Source organism: Caretta caretta, chromosome 28 (assembly GCF_965140235.1).
Source record: "Caretta caretta isolate rCarCar2 chromosome 28, rCarCar1.hap1, whole genome shotgun sequence".
NCBI classification, from domain to species: domain Eukaryota; kingdom Metazoa; phylum Chordata; order Testudines; family Cheloniidae; genus Caretta; species Caretta caretta.
Window position 1 is genome coordinate 2,058,441 of NC_134233.1, and position 13,351 is coordinate 2,071,791.

Here is a 13,351-nt window from a genome sequence, read left to right on the forward strand (position 1 = left end):
CTTGTCTCTACAGACACCTGAAGGTACTGTCTGACTGTGTGTCTGTGGACCACCGGGTGTGATGGTGGGGACCTGATCTCAGTCGGGGGGGGGCTGTCTAGTCTGCATCATGGGGGTCCTTTTGGCAGGGAGGGGCTGTCCGGTACCTGGCACCCTGTGGCCTCCCAGTGTGGTTGGGGGTGGTCTGCATCTCCATGAAGGTGGGGACCCACAGAGCACCTGGCCTGACGGGGTCCCCACAAAAACTCATTGTGTTCTTTGGGGGTCCTGCCATTCCCCCCCACCCCGTGTCCCTGGAGATCCTCTCTTTCAGGCTCTCCCTGCCCCCCTCCTTTTCCTTTTGGGGTGTCACATTCTTGGGGGGCCAAGCAGCTCTGCCAAGGGGCATCCGTGTCCACCTGTGACCGGTTCTTTCATCTCTAGCCAAACACCGAGTAACTCAGCTGCCCAGCTCTGCAGCCTTGCACGTCAGAAGAAAGACCGGGGAGTGGTTTTTAAGCTTGCGGGGGGGGGTCACCCCTGAAAATAGCTGCCCCTCGGCCCGCTACCCCCAGCTTGAGACAGGCTCAGTTTTGTTCCATCCCTAGAAATTCCCACGGGCATGAAATGTACATGCACGGCCCGGTGCTGGCATGGGGGGAGATTGGGGGACCCCGGGACCGCTCTCGCCCGAAGCCCCGCCCCTTGTTAAACTTTTAAATACTTTATTTTTGACTGCGTTTGCCGGCCATTTCTCCACTTCGCTGCCTGCATGATTTATCCCTGGCCCATAAGACAATGAATTTGTTGACAATCCAAACTCCCCCCCCTTCCCAGCCTGGCGCCCCCAAAGCCAGCGCCCCCAAGCGGTCATCTGGCCCTAAACCCAGCCTGGGGAGGGGAAAACGGGGCACATGGCAACTGGAGGAAGACAGCCTTGGCGGGGGGAGGGAGGACTCTGGGAGAGTATGAGGGACCCCCCCCTAAACTAGAGAGAGAGGATGAGGGGGCACAAGGGAGGGCAACGGGCCCAGTGCTGAGATGCGGCCACCTCTGGGGAAGGGCGGCTGGTTAAACAGGGAACCCGTCTGGCGCCGAGATGCGGACAGCACCTTTCCTGCAGGGGGCAGTGCGGACACACTGGTCTCCCCCTTCGGGGAACCTACCCCACCCCTAGAGGGCACCCCCAAAGACAGATCTCACCCCACACAGACACTTTTCCAAAACACACAGGTTTTAATTTCTGTACAAAAAAGGACAAAGACCACATGAATCCCAGCCACGCACAGATCATTCGTTAAAAACCCCTAACGAGCGGGAGCGCTTTTAAATAAAGCCATTCTCCCCTGCCCCCCCGCCATTAAATTCCCCTGCAGGGCCTCCCCCCACCTTGCAAACAAAATAAAAAACAAAATACAATTCCACCATAGCAATTATGCGGAGAGACTCTTAAAGGGGAGGGGGGGCATTTTAATGACAGATCGTAAGATTTTGGGGTGGGGATCTCCCCCTTCAGAGACAGGTCGGGTCAGTTATATTGGGGTGATCCCCAGCTAAAACGAAAGGCTCTCCATGCTAGTGTCTCCAACGTATGGCAGAATATACACGCCCCATAAGAAATGCTTTTTACTGGTATATCCTGTTTTGGGGTGGTCTTAAAAACCCCTCCCCGTCTAGAAAATGAAAACCCCACCCCCCTCCCCCCCAAATAAGCTACGCTGGACAGAATTTAGGGGCACCCCCTCCTTATTCAATTAACCCTGCCCCAAGTACGCTGCACCCCCAAAAATGTGGGAAAGTAAAAACCAATCTCAATGGGCATGAACGCCTTTAAAAACATCTGTGCAGAGTTCGGGAGCACCCCGATATTCCTAAGTCGGGGGTAACCCCTCCACACACACACACAATGCAAGGAGTTAACCCCTTGGCAGGCTCCGGGTCGTCGACAGCGGAAAGGGGTACGGGCCGAACAGCTGGCATCAAATCAGGGCGCTAGACGTATTCCCTGTTGGTGGGGGGCTGAGAAACGGCTTTGCTCCTGGGGTACGACTTCTTGTACCCCGATTTCCCAGGGCAGGAACAGGAGAGGAGGCCCCCTCCTAGCAAGACCAGGGCGGACCCAGCCCAGCCGATAAAGATCGCCGATCCAAATTCATACCTGGAAAGGGGGGCGGGGGGGGGAGACTGATCAGATGTGGGCCCACCCCTTTGCCCCATAGCCCCACCCTGTTCTGTACAGCCCCGCCCCTTTCCACTTAGCCCCGCCTCATGCACCTCCAGTCAGGAAACCTTAAGAGGCAGCCACTTCTGGGGCAGGGCGGCTGGTTATATGGGGATCCCTCGTCCGGTGCAGAGATGCAGCCACCTCGGGGGGGGGGGGGGGGGCTATTTAACAATCACACAACGAAACTACAGAGGAGTCTGGGACCAGAGGCCGAGGAAAATCCCTAAATATCCAGGAAAACTTCAGGGGGACTGAACCTAGGAATTCCATATTCCCTCCCCGGAGACTTTTCCCGGACACCGGGGTCCACACTAGGAAGCAGGGGAAGGGTGGGGGGGGGGGGGTCTTTGATGCTTATGATTTTGGGGGTAAATCATGCTTATGATTTGGGGCCCCTGCAGAGCCCACTGCCCAGCTCCCTGCCCCACAGCGCCCCCCTCGAGCCACACATGGGAGAAGCCCGCAACTCACTTGGTGTTCACAGGTACCCTGACGTCGTAGAAATCTCGCACGATCTGGTTTCCGTACCAGGAACAGGCGATCAGCGCCGCTAGACCTGGGGAGGAGAGAAACACGGGCTCAGAAAGACGGAGCCAGGTGGCATTTCGAACGTGGAAGTGGGACACGGGGCCTGTCCCCCTCCAGGGGGCGCCAGCTCCCTGCTAATTTCATGCAGGAGATGAATGGCCCAGGCCTCAGCCAGTAGCCCCCATCACGGGGGGGAGGGGGGGGCTAGAACCGGGGCTCCCACCCACTCCAGGCCTGGGAACCCAGTGGCTACCCACCCGCCGGCCCCTTCCTCGACTCACCTCCCACCACGAAGATGAGCCCCCCGGTCATGGCGATGCGCGCCTTCTGCACCTTGTTGTCCCCCCCACAGCGGGTGCACTTCATGCCCATGGAGGCGACACCGATGCCGATGACCCCCAACACGATGGAGACCACCATGAGCGCCCGTGTGGCCTGGAGAGCAGCTGGAGTGGGGAGAGAGAAACTGCGTGAGGCAACACTGAGTAGAACCCAGGAGTCCTGGCTCCCAGCCCCCTGCTCTAACCACCAGCCCTCACTGCCCTCCCAGAGCCGGGGAGAGAACCCAGGAGTCCTGGCTCCAAGCCCGCCCTGCTCTAACCACCAGCTTTCACGCCCCTCCCAGAGCCGGGGAGAGAACCCAGGAGTCCTGGCTCCCAGGCCCCCTGCTCTAACCACTAGACCCCACTCCCCTCCCAGAGCCGGGGAGAGAACCCAGGAGTCCTGGCTCCCAGGCCCCCTGCTCTAACCACTAGACCCCACTCCCCTCCCAGAGCCGGGGAGAGAACCCAGGAGTCCTGGCTCCCAGGCCCCCTGCTCTAACCACTAGACCCCACTGCCCTCCCAGAGCCGGGGAGAGAACCCAGGAGTCCTGGCTCCCAGGCCCCCTGCTCTAACCACTAGACCCCACTCCCCTCCCAGAGCCGGGGAGAGAACCCAGGAGTCCTGGCTCCCAGGCCCCCTGCTCTAACCACCAGCCCACACTCCCCTCCCAGAGCCGGGGAGAGAACCCAGGAGTCCTGGCTCCCAGGCCCCCTGCTCTAACGACTAGACCCCACTCCCCTCCCAGAGCCGGGGAGAGAACCCAGGAGTCCTGGCTCCCAGCCCCCCCTGCTCTAACCCCCAGCCCCCACTCCCCTCCCAGAGCCAGGGAGAGAACCCAGGAGTCCTGGCTCCCAGCCCCCCCTGCTCTAACCACTAGACCCCACTCCCCCCCAGAGCCAGGGAGAGAACCCAGGCATCAGTAACAGGTTAAAAGATAGAAGAAAGGGTCAGTTTTCACAGTGGGGTCCCTGGGGGCTCTGCAATGGGATGAGTGCTGGCCAACGTCCTTCTCAGCAGGGTGCCCCGTGGGGTGGCAAAGTTCACGGAGACAAAATTAATCCGGCTACTTCCACCCCCCCAAGCGGGGCAAAGGGATCTCATGCCACCGGGCAACCCAACGGCAGAGGAAATCCACTGCCGATCTGTGCAAAGCAACACACGTGGGCCAACGTAATCCCAAATATGCCCATAAAACCATGGCGGGGGGGTCGACAGTAGCCGATCCCGCTCCAGCGAGGGATCTTGGAGTCGACGGGAAAAGCCATGTTGCCACGAGCTAAACCCATGGGACGCCCACGGCCTGGATACGGCCACCCCGTCTCAAGAAAAGATCTGTCGGGACTGGAAAAGATGCAGGAAAGGGCAGCAAAAAAGGATTTGGGATCTGGAAGGGCTGCCGGACGAGGAGAGATGAATAAGACCAGGACTTTTCAGCTTAGGAAAGAGACAGCGAAGTGGGGCGGGTAGGACATAGGTCTATAAAATCATGACGGGGGTGGAGAAAGTCAATAAGGAAGTGGTATTTCCTCCTTCTCACACAAGAACGAGGGGTTGGAAAATGAAATGAATACGCAGCAGTTTTCAACCGAAAGAAAAGAAGTGTTTCTTCACACAAGGTGCCGTCGATCTGTGGAACTCCTCGCTAGGGGAATGTGGCGAAGGCTAAAAAGTATAACTGGTTTCCACCGAGAGTTTGAGAAGTTCCTGGGACAGGTCTGTCAAGGCCTGCGAGCTAAGAAGAGGAGGGGTGCAACCCCGTGCTCTGGGAGTCCCTAAACCTCCGAGCATCAGACGCTGAGAGTAGATGCTGATTGCTAATCCCGCTGAACCACTGTCAGAAGACAGGACACTGGGCTAGATGGACCACTGGTCTACCTCTTAACAGTCTTGCCTCCCAGCCCCCCCTGCTCTAACCCACCAGCCCCCGCTCCCCTCCCAGAGCCAGGGAGAGAACCCAGGAGTCCTGGCTCCCAGGCCCCCCTGCTCTAACCACTACACCCCACTCTCCATATAAATCTAGAGTACTTCATCAACCATCTGTCACTGTACTAGCCTAAAGCTATAGATGCTCTGGGTTAATTACAAGCTTGGTAAAGCGCATCTCCTTCCAGCTCCTTGAAATTTGCCTCGGGGAGGGAAATCTAGGATCAAAGCAGGTGGGGGCAGGGAGCCAGGACTCCTGGGTTCTCTCCCCGGCTCTGGGAGGGGAGTGGGGGCTGGTGGGTGAGAGCGGGGGGGAGGGGAGAGCCAGGACTCCTGGGTCCTCTCCCTGGCTCTGTCCCACCCTCTCACTGCCTCAGTTTCCACGATTACAAAGCAGGGGGGGGCGGGACAGGATGGTCACCAACTGTTCTGCACCTGCAAGGTGAAATCCTCCATTTGCCATGTGTCTTGTCACCTGGGGGCGGGGGGGAGGCGGAGCAGGGGACTTTGCCCCCGCGCTGCATAAATTTAAAGACAAACACCCCAGCTCCTGCTTCCCGCCAGCCACTGAGTTTTCTCCCTCCCCCACCGCCCCCCACCCAAGGGTGACTCAACCAGTTGGCTCTCAATTCCCTGTCCCCGGCCAGCCCCACCCTCAGCGCTCTCCCCACTCGCCCCAGACAGGTGGAACCACCAGAGCCAGGCAGTTTCACTGAAACTGCCATAGAGCCAGAAAAATCCCTGGGAGGGGAGTGGGGGCTGGGAGCCAGGACTCCTGGGTTCTCTCCCCAACTCCAGGAGGGGAGTGGGGGCTGGCGGTTAGAGCAGGGGGGGGCTGGGAGCCAGGACTCCTGGGTTCTCTCCCCAGCTCCGGGAGGGGAGTGGGGGCTGGTGGTTAGGGCGAGGGGGGGCTGGGAGCCAGGACTCCTGGGTTCTCTCCCCAGCTCCAGGAGGGGAGTGGGGGCTGGCGGTTAGAGCAAGGGGGGGCTGGGAGCCAGGACTCCTGGGTTCTCTCCCCAGCTCCAGGAGGGGAGTGGGGGCTGGTGGGTTAGAGCAGGGGGGGCTGGGAGCCAGGACTCCTGGGTTCTCTCCCCAGCTCCGGGAGGGGAGTGGGGGCTGGTGGTTAGGGCGAGGGGGGGCTGGGAGCCAGGACTCCTGGGTTCTCTCCCCAGCTCCGGGAGGGGAGTGGGGGCTGGCGGTTAGGGCGAGGGGGGGCTGGGAGCCAGGACTCCTGGGTTCTCTCCCCAGCTCCAGGAGGGGAGTGGGGGCTGGTGGGTTAGAGCAGGGGGGGCTGGGAGCCAGGACTCCTGGGTTCTCTCCCCAGCTCCGGGAGGGGAGTGGGGGCTGGCGGTTAGGGCGAGGGGGGGCTGGGAGCCAGGACTCCTGGGTTCTCTCCCCAGCTCTGGGAGGGGAGTCACCCTGAGTTTCAATAAACACCCTCAGGCTCTCCAAGCCCCATCCAGTTCCTCCAGTCCAGGAGCAGATTGAAATAACCTGGGTGTGGTGTTTTACCTTCCAGCCATTACTGCCCTGACTGAGGCCGCTAAATTCCCATGTCAGCCCCCCACATCACCATCCTCTGCCCCCCAAGACACAGCCCTGCCCCCTGCAATCCCGTAGAGCTCTTCACACATCATTAGATAACCTTTCCCCTCACTGTGCCCCCAGGCTCTAACCACCAGCCCCCACTGCCCTCCCAGAGCAGGGGAGAGAACCCAGGAGTCCTAGCTCCCAGCCCCCCCTGCTCTGACCCACTAGCCCCCACTCCCCTCCCAGAGCAGGGGAGAGAACCCAGGAGTCCTGGCTCCCAGCCCCCCCTGCTCTGACCCACTAGCCCCCACTCCCCTCCCAGAGCCCGGGAGAGAACCCAGGAGTCCTGGCTCCCACTTTTGGGTCCTATTCTGCACTCAGACATTGAGCACGGTTCCCCAAGGAGGAGGAGGAGCAGTACCTGAGGATGAAGGGCGTACCAGGCCTGGTAGGGAGCCCTGGGCTGCCACCCCGCAGGGCCACGGCCCCTGTGACCCCTGTGGTTGCGATTAGGTCTCCTATCGTGGGCTGGATGAAGGGAGTTTATTTTCCCAAATAACGCAGCCCGATAAGATTAAAGTGGCTGGATTGTTCCCCTGAACTGTTATAAACTCCCTGCCCGGAGCGATAGAACCCAGGAGTCCTGGCTCCCAGCCCCCGCTGCTCTGACCCACCAGCCCCCACTGCCCTCCCAGAACCGGGGAGAGAACCCAGGAGTCCTGGCTCCCAGCCCCCGCTGCTCTGACCCACCAGCCCCCACTCCCCTCCCAGAGCCGGGGAGAGAACCCAGGAGTCCTGGCTCCCAGCCCCCGCTGCTCTGACCCACCAGCCCCCACTGCCCTCCCAGAACCGGGGAGAGAACCCAGGAGTCCTGGCTCCCAGCCCCCGCTGCTCTGACCCACCAGCCCCCACTCCCCTCCCACAGCAGGGGAGAGAACCCAGGAATCCTGGCTCCCAGCCCCCGCTGCTCTGACCCACCAGCCCCCACTCCCCTCCCACAGCAGGGGAGAGAACCCAGGAATCCTGGCTCCCAGCCCCCGCTGCTCTGACCCACCAGCCCCCACTCCCCTCCCAGAGCCGGGGAGAGAACCCAGGAGTCCTGGCTCCCAGCCCCCGCTGCTCTAACCCACCAGCCCCCACTCCCCTCCCAGAGCCCGGGAAAGAACCCAGGAGTCCTGCCCCAGTGCCAGCCTCCAACCACTGGCCCTCACTTCCTCTTTGTGTTGTTTGCCCTGCAGCCACAATCTGTGCTCTCCGGAGGGTCTGAAAAACCTCCTTGTTGCTGGTTTTGGGGGGGTCGGGGGGGGTGTTTCTGTTTCTTTTCAAGTTGCGGGGGGGGGGAGGAGAACGGGAGGAAGAAAGGTAAATGTGTAAGGGGAGGAGTGTGTCCCCCCCCGCAAGACCTCCTGGACCCCAGATCAGCCCCTCCCCGCGCTCTCTGGGGGGGCTGTTTTCCCTGTAGGGGGGGACTTTGATCCCGGGAAATTCAAGCCGCGGAAGAGCCCCCCCCCCGCCCCCGCCAGCCTGCAGGTGCAGCCAGGGTCCACCTGTGTGAGTGAGTGAGGGGGGGGAGGGGGGGCCATTCATGTCGCCCTTTGTCCTGGGTCTCAGCAGCAGGGCGAGGCCCCAGGGGTGATCCAACCGGTTCTGGGGGGGGGGGGGGGGGAGGAAGACAGAGAAAGAAGAAGACGGGAATGAACCAGTGGAAGGAAAGGAAGAGAGAAGGGTACAGGGGCGGGGTGGGGGGGGAGATCTACAAACCCAGGAGAGCTGGGGAGGGGGAAGGGGGGGTCCCCCTTTAATTCACACCTCATCAATGGAAGGGGGAGGGGTCTTGAAAAAGAGCTATAAACGCCCCCCCCCCAATTTAAAGAGGCTTTGCAATCCCACTAGATGGGGGGGTTCTCCGTCCACCCCCAATTTAACGGGGCTTTAACATCTCACTGGGGGGGGGATATTGGGGTAAATTTAACCCCCAACCCGCCAGGGAAATACCTGGGGGTTTGCTCCGGGGGGGGATTGTAGGGGCTGGAGGCAGATCTAAAGGAGAGCGCCGGGGCAGGAGTGGGGAGCGGAAGGGGCGCGTGTGGGGCAGGAAAGGCGGGGTCCCACAACTGCAGTGGGGGGGGGGCTCGGGGAGGGGGGGCAGAAAGGGTGTGCGGGGGGCGGCCCCCAGCCGGGAGAGCACAGGGGGCGCGTCTGGGGGAGGGAAGGAAGGAAAGGGGGGGGGTGTCCCTGAGCCGGGAGAGCACAGGGGGCGCGCGTGGGGCGGGGAAGGGGGGGCCCCAGAACTAGAGCGGGCGGCTCGGGGAGGGGGAGTGCTGCGGGGGGGAGAAAGGGTGTGCGTGGGGGGGGCCCAGAGCCGGGAGAGCAGAGGGGGCGCGCGGGGAGAGGGGGGTCCCCCCAGAGCCGGGAGAGCAGAGGGGGCGCGCGGGGAGAGGGGGGTCCCCCCCAGAGCCGGGAGAGCAGAGGGGGCCCCAGAACTGGAGCGGGCGGCTCGGGGAGGGGGGAGTGCTGCGGGGGGGGGGAGAAAGGGTGTGCGTGGGGGGGGCCCAAAGCTGGGAGAGCAGAGGGGGCGCGCGGGGAGGGGGGGTGAGGGGTGTGCGTGGGGAGGGGGGGGAAAACCAGCGACTGTTTATAAAGGCGCGCTGGGTTTATCAGCTAAAGTTGGGCAAATATTGACTTTGTGGCTGGGGGGGGGGGGTGAAGCGAGGAAAGCGCTGGGAAGGGGGGGGACCGCTCCCCACGAACGGGAGGGGGGGCAGAGAGGGGGCTCAGAAGTCACGAGAGTGTCTCCCCCCCCATTGCAGCGGGGTCCCCCCCCCCGGACTCACAGCTGAGGTTGAGGATGGAATCGTAGGCCTTGCACTGGATCTGCCCCGTGCTCTGCCAGGCGCAGGACATCCACAGCCCCTGGTAGACCGCCACGGCCGTGATGATGCTGTCCCCGGCGTAGGAGGACATGCGCCACTGAGGCAGGATGGTGGCCGCGATCAGGGCCACCCAGCCCAGCAGGGCCAGCACGAAGCCCAGCAGCTGCAGCCCGGAGTTGGCCATGGCGAGCCACCCAGGAGAGAGGAAAATAAGGGGGAAGAAAAAAAAAACCTCGCGTGGATCCGGGGGAGGGGGCGCGCGACCCAAACAAAGCACCCCCCCTCAAAAAAAAAAGCAGCAGATGTGTGTGGGGGGGTCGAAGCAAAAACGCGCGTGGATCCGGGGAGCGCGACCCCCCCAAAAACACGGGTGGATCCGGAGAGGGACTGGCGACCCAAACAAAAGAAGGGTGGGAGTGGGGGTGGGGAGTGGTCCCTGGAGAAAGCGCGCCGCGTCCAGACAGCTACAATCCTCTGCCCTCTACCTGGCCAGGTAAATTGCTCACCTGTTTTTATGCCCTGGGCGGGGAAGGGGAGGGGACAGGCCTGGGGGGGAGGGGACAAGCCTAGGGTGCGGGGGGAGGGGAAGTTTCATGACATCACCCCGGGGCCATGGGGACGGAAGGAGAGTCATTAGGGGCGGTAAAACCAGGGCAGGGCAGGTTCCGGCTGGGGGGAGGGGCGCTCAACCCCGCTTTCCCCCCCCCCCCCGCTTGTCTGAGCAGAACCCCCCCCTCACCCACCCCCACTGCCCCCCGCGAGCTGAGCAACTTTCCCCCTCTCCTCCAATGCCTTCCCCACTTCCCATTCCCCCCACACCCCAGCCACCCACCGTGACTCAGTTTCCCCACCTGTACAATGGGAAGATTAGCTGGGGGGGTGTGTCTCAGTGTGTACATGGGAAGTTCCTAGCATCATGGGAGCGGGGGGGTCCTATCGGGGGGGGTCTATGCCAGCTCTGGATGTTTGCACGTTGGGAATAGGATGTGGTGCGGGAGGAGGGAGTTGATCCCCGGGTTCCCCGTCAGTCCGCGCCCCATAACGGTGCAGCGGGGATATGCCTGGGTGTGGGAGTGGCAGGTGCCTGAATGGGTTAGGGGGGCTGTCACCTGCCCACCCCACACGGTGTGGGGGGATGAGTGGGGGGAAGGGAAGGGCAGGGCAGAATGGGGGGAAGGGGGAGTGATTGAAAGGGGGGGAACGGCAGGGGGCGAAGGGGCGAGGGGGAAGGGCAGGGGGTGAGGGGGAGGGCAAGAAGAGGGCGGGGCGGGGGGAAGAGGTGACGGGGGAGAAGGGCAGGGGTTGAGTGGAGAGGGCGGGGCAGAAAGGGTGAATGGGGGGAAGGCAAGGGGGCTGGGAAGGGCAGGGGATGAGGGGAAAGGGAAGGGGTGAGTGTGGGGAAGGGCAGGGGGTGAGTGGGGGAAGGCAGGGGTGAGTGGGGGGAAGGCAGGGGGAAGGCAGGGGTGAGTGGGGGAAGGCAGGGGAGGGAAGGGGTGGGGGAGAGGGCAGGAGTGAGTAGCGGGGAAGGCAGGAGGGAGGGCAGGGGTGAGTGGGGGGGAAGGCCAGGGAGCAGTGCAGGGGAGGGGAGGGCAGGGAACTGTGGGGGGGAAGGCCAGGGGGTGGGGGAGAGAGCAGGGGTGAGTGGGGGGGGAAAGGGGTGAGCAGAGGGGGAGGCCAGGGAGGAGTGGGGGGGGAGGCCAGGGGAAACGGAGGGGGGAGGCAGGGGGAGGGCAGGGGTTAAGTGGGGGGCAGGGGGAGGGTGGGGGAAGGTGGGGGGAGGGCAGGTGTTAAGTGGGGGGGCAGGGGTTAAGTGGGGGCGCAGGGGGTGAGTGGGGGGAAGGCGGGGGGAGGGCAGGGGTTAAGTGGGGGCAGGGGGAGGGCAGGAGTGGGGTGGGGGCGGGGGGGGCAGGGGTTAAGTGGGGGCAGGGGGAGGGCAGGAGTGGGGTGGGGGGCAGGTTTCACTGCCTGTGACTCACCATCGGAAGTGAAATAGAAACTCCACTCACGGGTTCCCCACGTCATGAGCTCTGGGTCCCTGCCCCACATCCTGCCCCGGGAATCCACCCCAGAGACCTCTCTTCTGCCCCACACCTTGTCCCCACAGGATCCCCCCCACCCCACCCTTCCCCGCAGGAACTGCCCCACGGGATCCCCGCTCTGCCCCACACCCTGCCCCACATGATTCCTCCTGCTCTGCCCCACATTCAGCACCATGGAGTACCCCCTCTGCCCCACATTCTGACCCACTGTCTCCCCCCACCGCCCTCCCCTCTGCCCCACATCCTGCCCTTGGAATACCCCCCTCGGGCGCTCTGCCCTCTGCCCCACACCCTGCCCCCTGGGATCCTCCCCAGTGCCTTCTTCTCTCTGCTACATGCCCTGCCCCAAAGGAGCTCCCCCGCTGTACACCCTGCCCCATGGCATCCCCTGAAGTGCCCTCCCCTCTGCCCCACACCTAGCCCCAGCCCTCCTCCCTGCCCCATGGCATCCCTTCAGTGCTCTCCCATGTGCCCCAGACCCCACCCCATAGGATCACTCCACCCCACCCTCCGCTGTCCCATAGCAGTCCCCACCCCATGCCTTCACCTCTGCCCCACACCCCACCCCTCCCTGTTCATTGCCCTCATCCCATTGACGCTGAGAGCGGCTGATTCATGGGGGCAGGTCTCCCCAGAGATGGGCAGGGACCCAGAGAGTGAAACCCCTCCCCCCACACCCCATCCTGGGGGGCCAGGGGGCGCCCGGGGGAAGGGGTCATTGTGTGTGTGTGTCTGTCTGTCTCTGTGTCCCGGTGTTGACCTGGGTGTGTACAGGGTTCATTGCCCCAGCCTGTGACATCCCCTCCTCTCTCAGCCCCCCACGCTGAACACCTGCCCCACCTTGTCCTGAGCTCAGACCCCTGGGGCCTCCCCCGGCCTGGGAGCCACTGCCAGGCCCTCCCCGCCCCAGACCCGGCTCTTCCCCCCCCCCCACGCCAGGCCCTCCCCGCCCCAGACCCGGCTCTTCCCCCCCCCCCCCAACGCCAGGCCCTTCCCCACTCCAGGCCGGGCCCTTTCCCCCCCACACGCCAGGATCTTCCCCCACACACGCCAGGATCTTCCCCGCCCCATTCCCAGGCCTTCCTCACCCGACGCCGGGCCCTTCCCCAACCCACGCCGGGCCCTTCCCCCCCACATGCCAGGCAGCTACTCACCCCACCCCCCGGCCCTTCGCTGCCCCATGCCGGGCCGTTCCCCTGCATACACCATGCCCTTACCCACGCCATGCAAGGCCCTTCACCTCCACAAGTCAGGCCCCTCCCTACCCCAGGCCGGACCCTTCGCTGCCCCACACCGGACCCTTCATCACCACTGGGGCAGTAACATGTACCAACTCCCCCACAGTGTCTGTCCTAGAGAGACAGAGGGGAGGGGGTCTTTGGGGATAGATAGATAGATAGATAGATAGATGGGTGGCTGGAGATAGATAGATAGATAGATAGATAGATAGATGGGGGGTAGATGGGGATGGATACATGGCGGGATAAACAGATAGAGCAGGTGTGTGGGGATACATAGGGGTTAATGGGGATGGATAGGTGGGGGGATACATAGATAGATAGAGGGGGTGTGTGGGGATAGATAGATAAGAGTGGGTGGATGGGGATAGATAGATAGATAGATAGATAGATAGATGGGGTGGATGGGGATAGATGGGGGGTGGATGGGGATGGATACCTGGCGGGATACATAGATAGACCGGGTGTGTGGGATAGATAGATAGATAGGGTGGATAGGGACAGATGGCATGAATGCGGATGGATAGATAGATGGGGTGGATGGGGATAGATAGATAGATAGATAGATGGATAGATGGGGTGGATGGGGATGGATAGATGGGGGGATACATAGATAGATAGAGGGGGTGTGTGGGGATAGATAGATAGATAGATAGATAGATTAGATGGGTAGGTGGGGCGAGCTAGCTAGAT

At 62.6% G+C, this 13,351-nt stretch overlaps 1 protein-coding gene across 1 annotated transcript; it reads right to left on the bottom strand.

Annotated features, from left to right (window-relative positions):
• Positions 1 to 1,195: 1,195 nt before the first annotated feature.
• On the bottom strand, positions 1,196 to 9,879 carry CLDN7 (claudin 7). The gene is made up of 4 exons (XM_048833949.2): positions 9,343 to 9,879; positions 3,013 to 3,177; positions 2,675 to 2,759; positions 1,196 to 2,137 (listed from the first exon to the last, which is right to left on the bottom strand). Exons 1-4 carry the CDS (start codon positions 9,563 to 9,565, stop codon positions 1,972 to 1,974), a joined length of 639 nt encoding a protein of 212 aa, XP_048689906.1. The 5' UTR covers positions 9,566 to 9,879; the 3' UTR covers positions 1,196 to 1,971.
• Between the last annotated feature and the right edge of the window lie 3,472 nt (positions 9,880 to 13,351).

Coding starts and splice junctions, on each gene's coding strand:
- CLDN7 (XM_048833949.2), bottom strand. CDS start 9,565: ATGGCCAACTCCGGGCTGCAGCTGCTGGGCTTCGTGCTGGCCCTGCTG. Junction 2,760..3,012: donor GCTCATCTTCGTGGTGGGAG/GTGAGTCGAGGA, acceptor TCTCCTCCCCAG/GTCTAGCGGCGCTGATCGCC. Junction 2,138..2,674: donor AGGGTACCTGTGAACACCAA/GTGAGTTGCGGG, acceptor CCCCCTTTCCAG/GTATGAATTTGGATCGGCGA.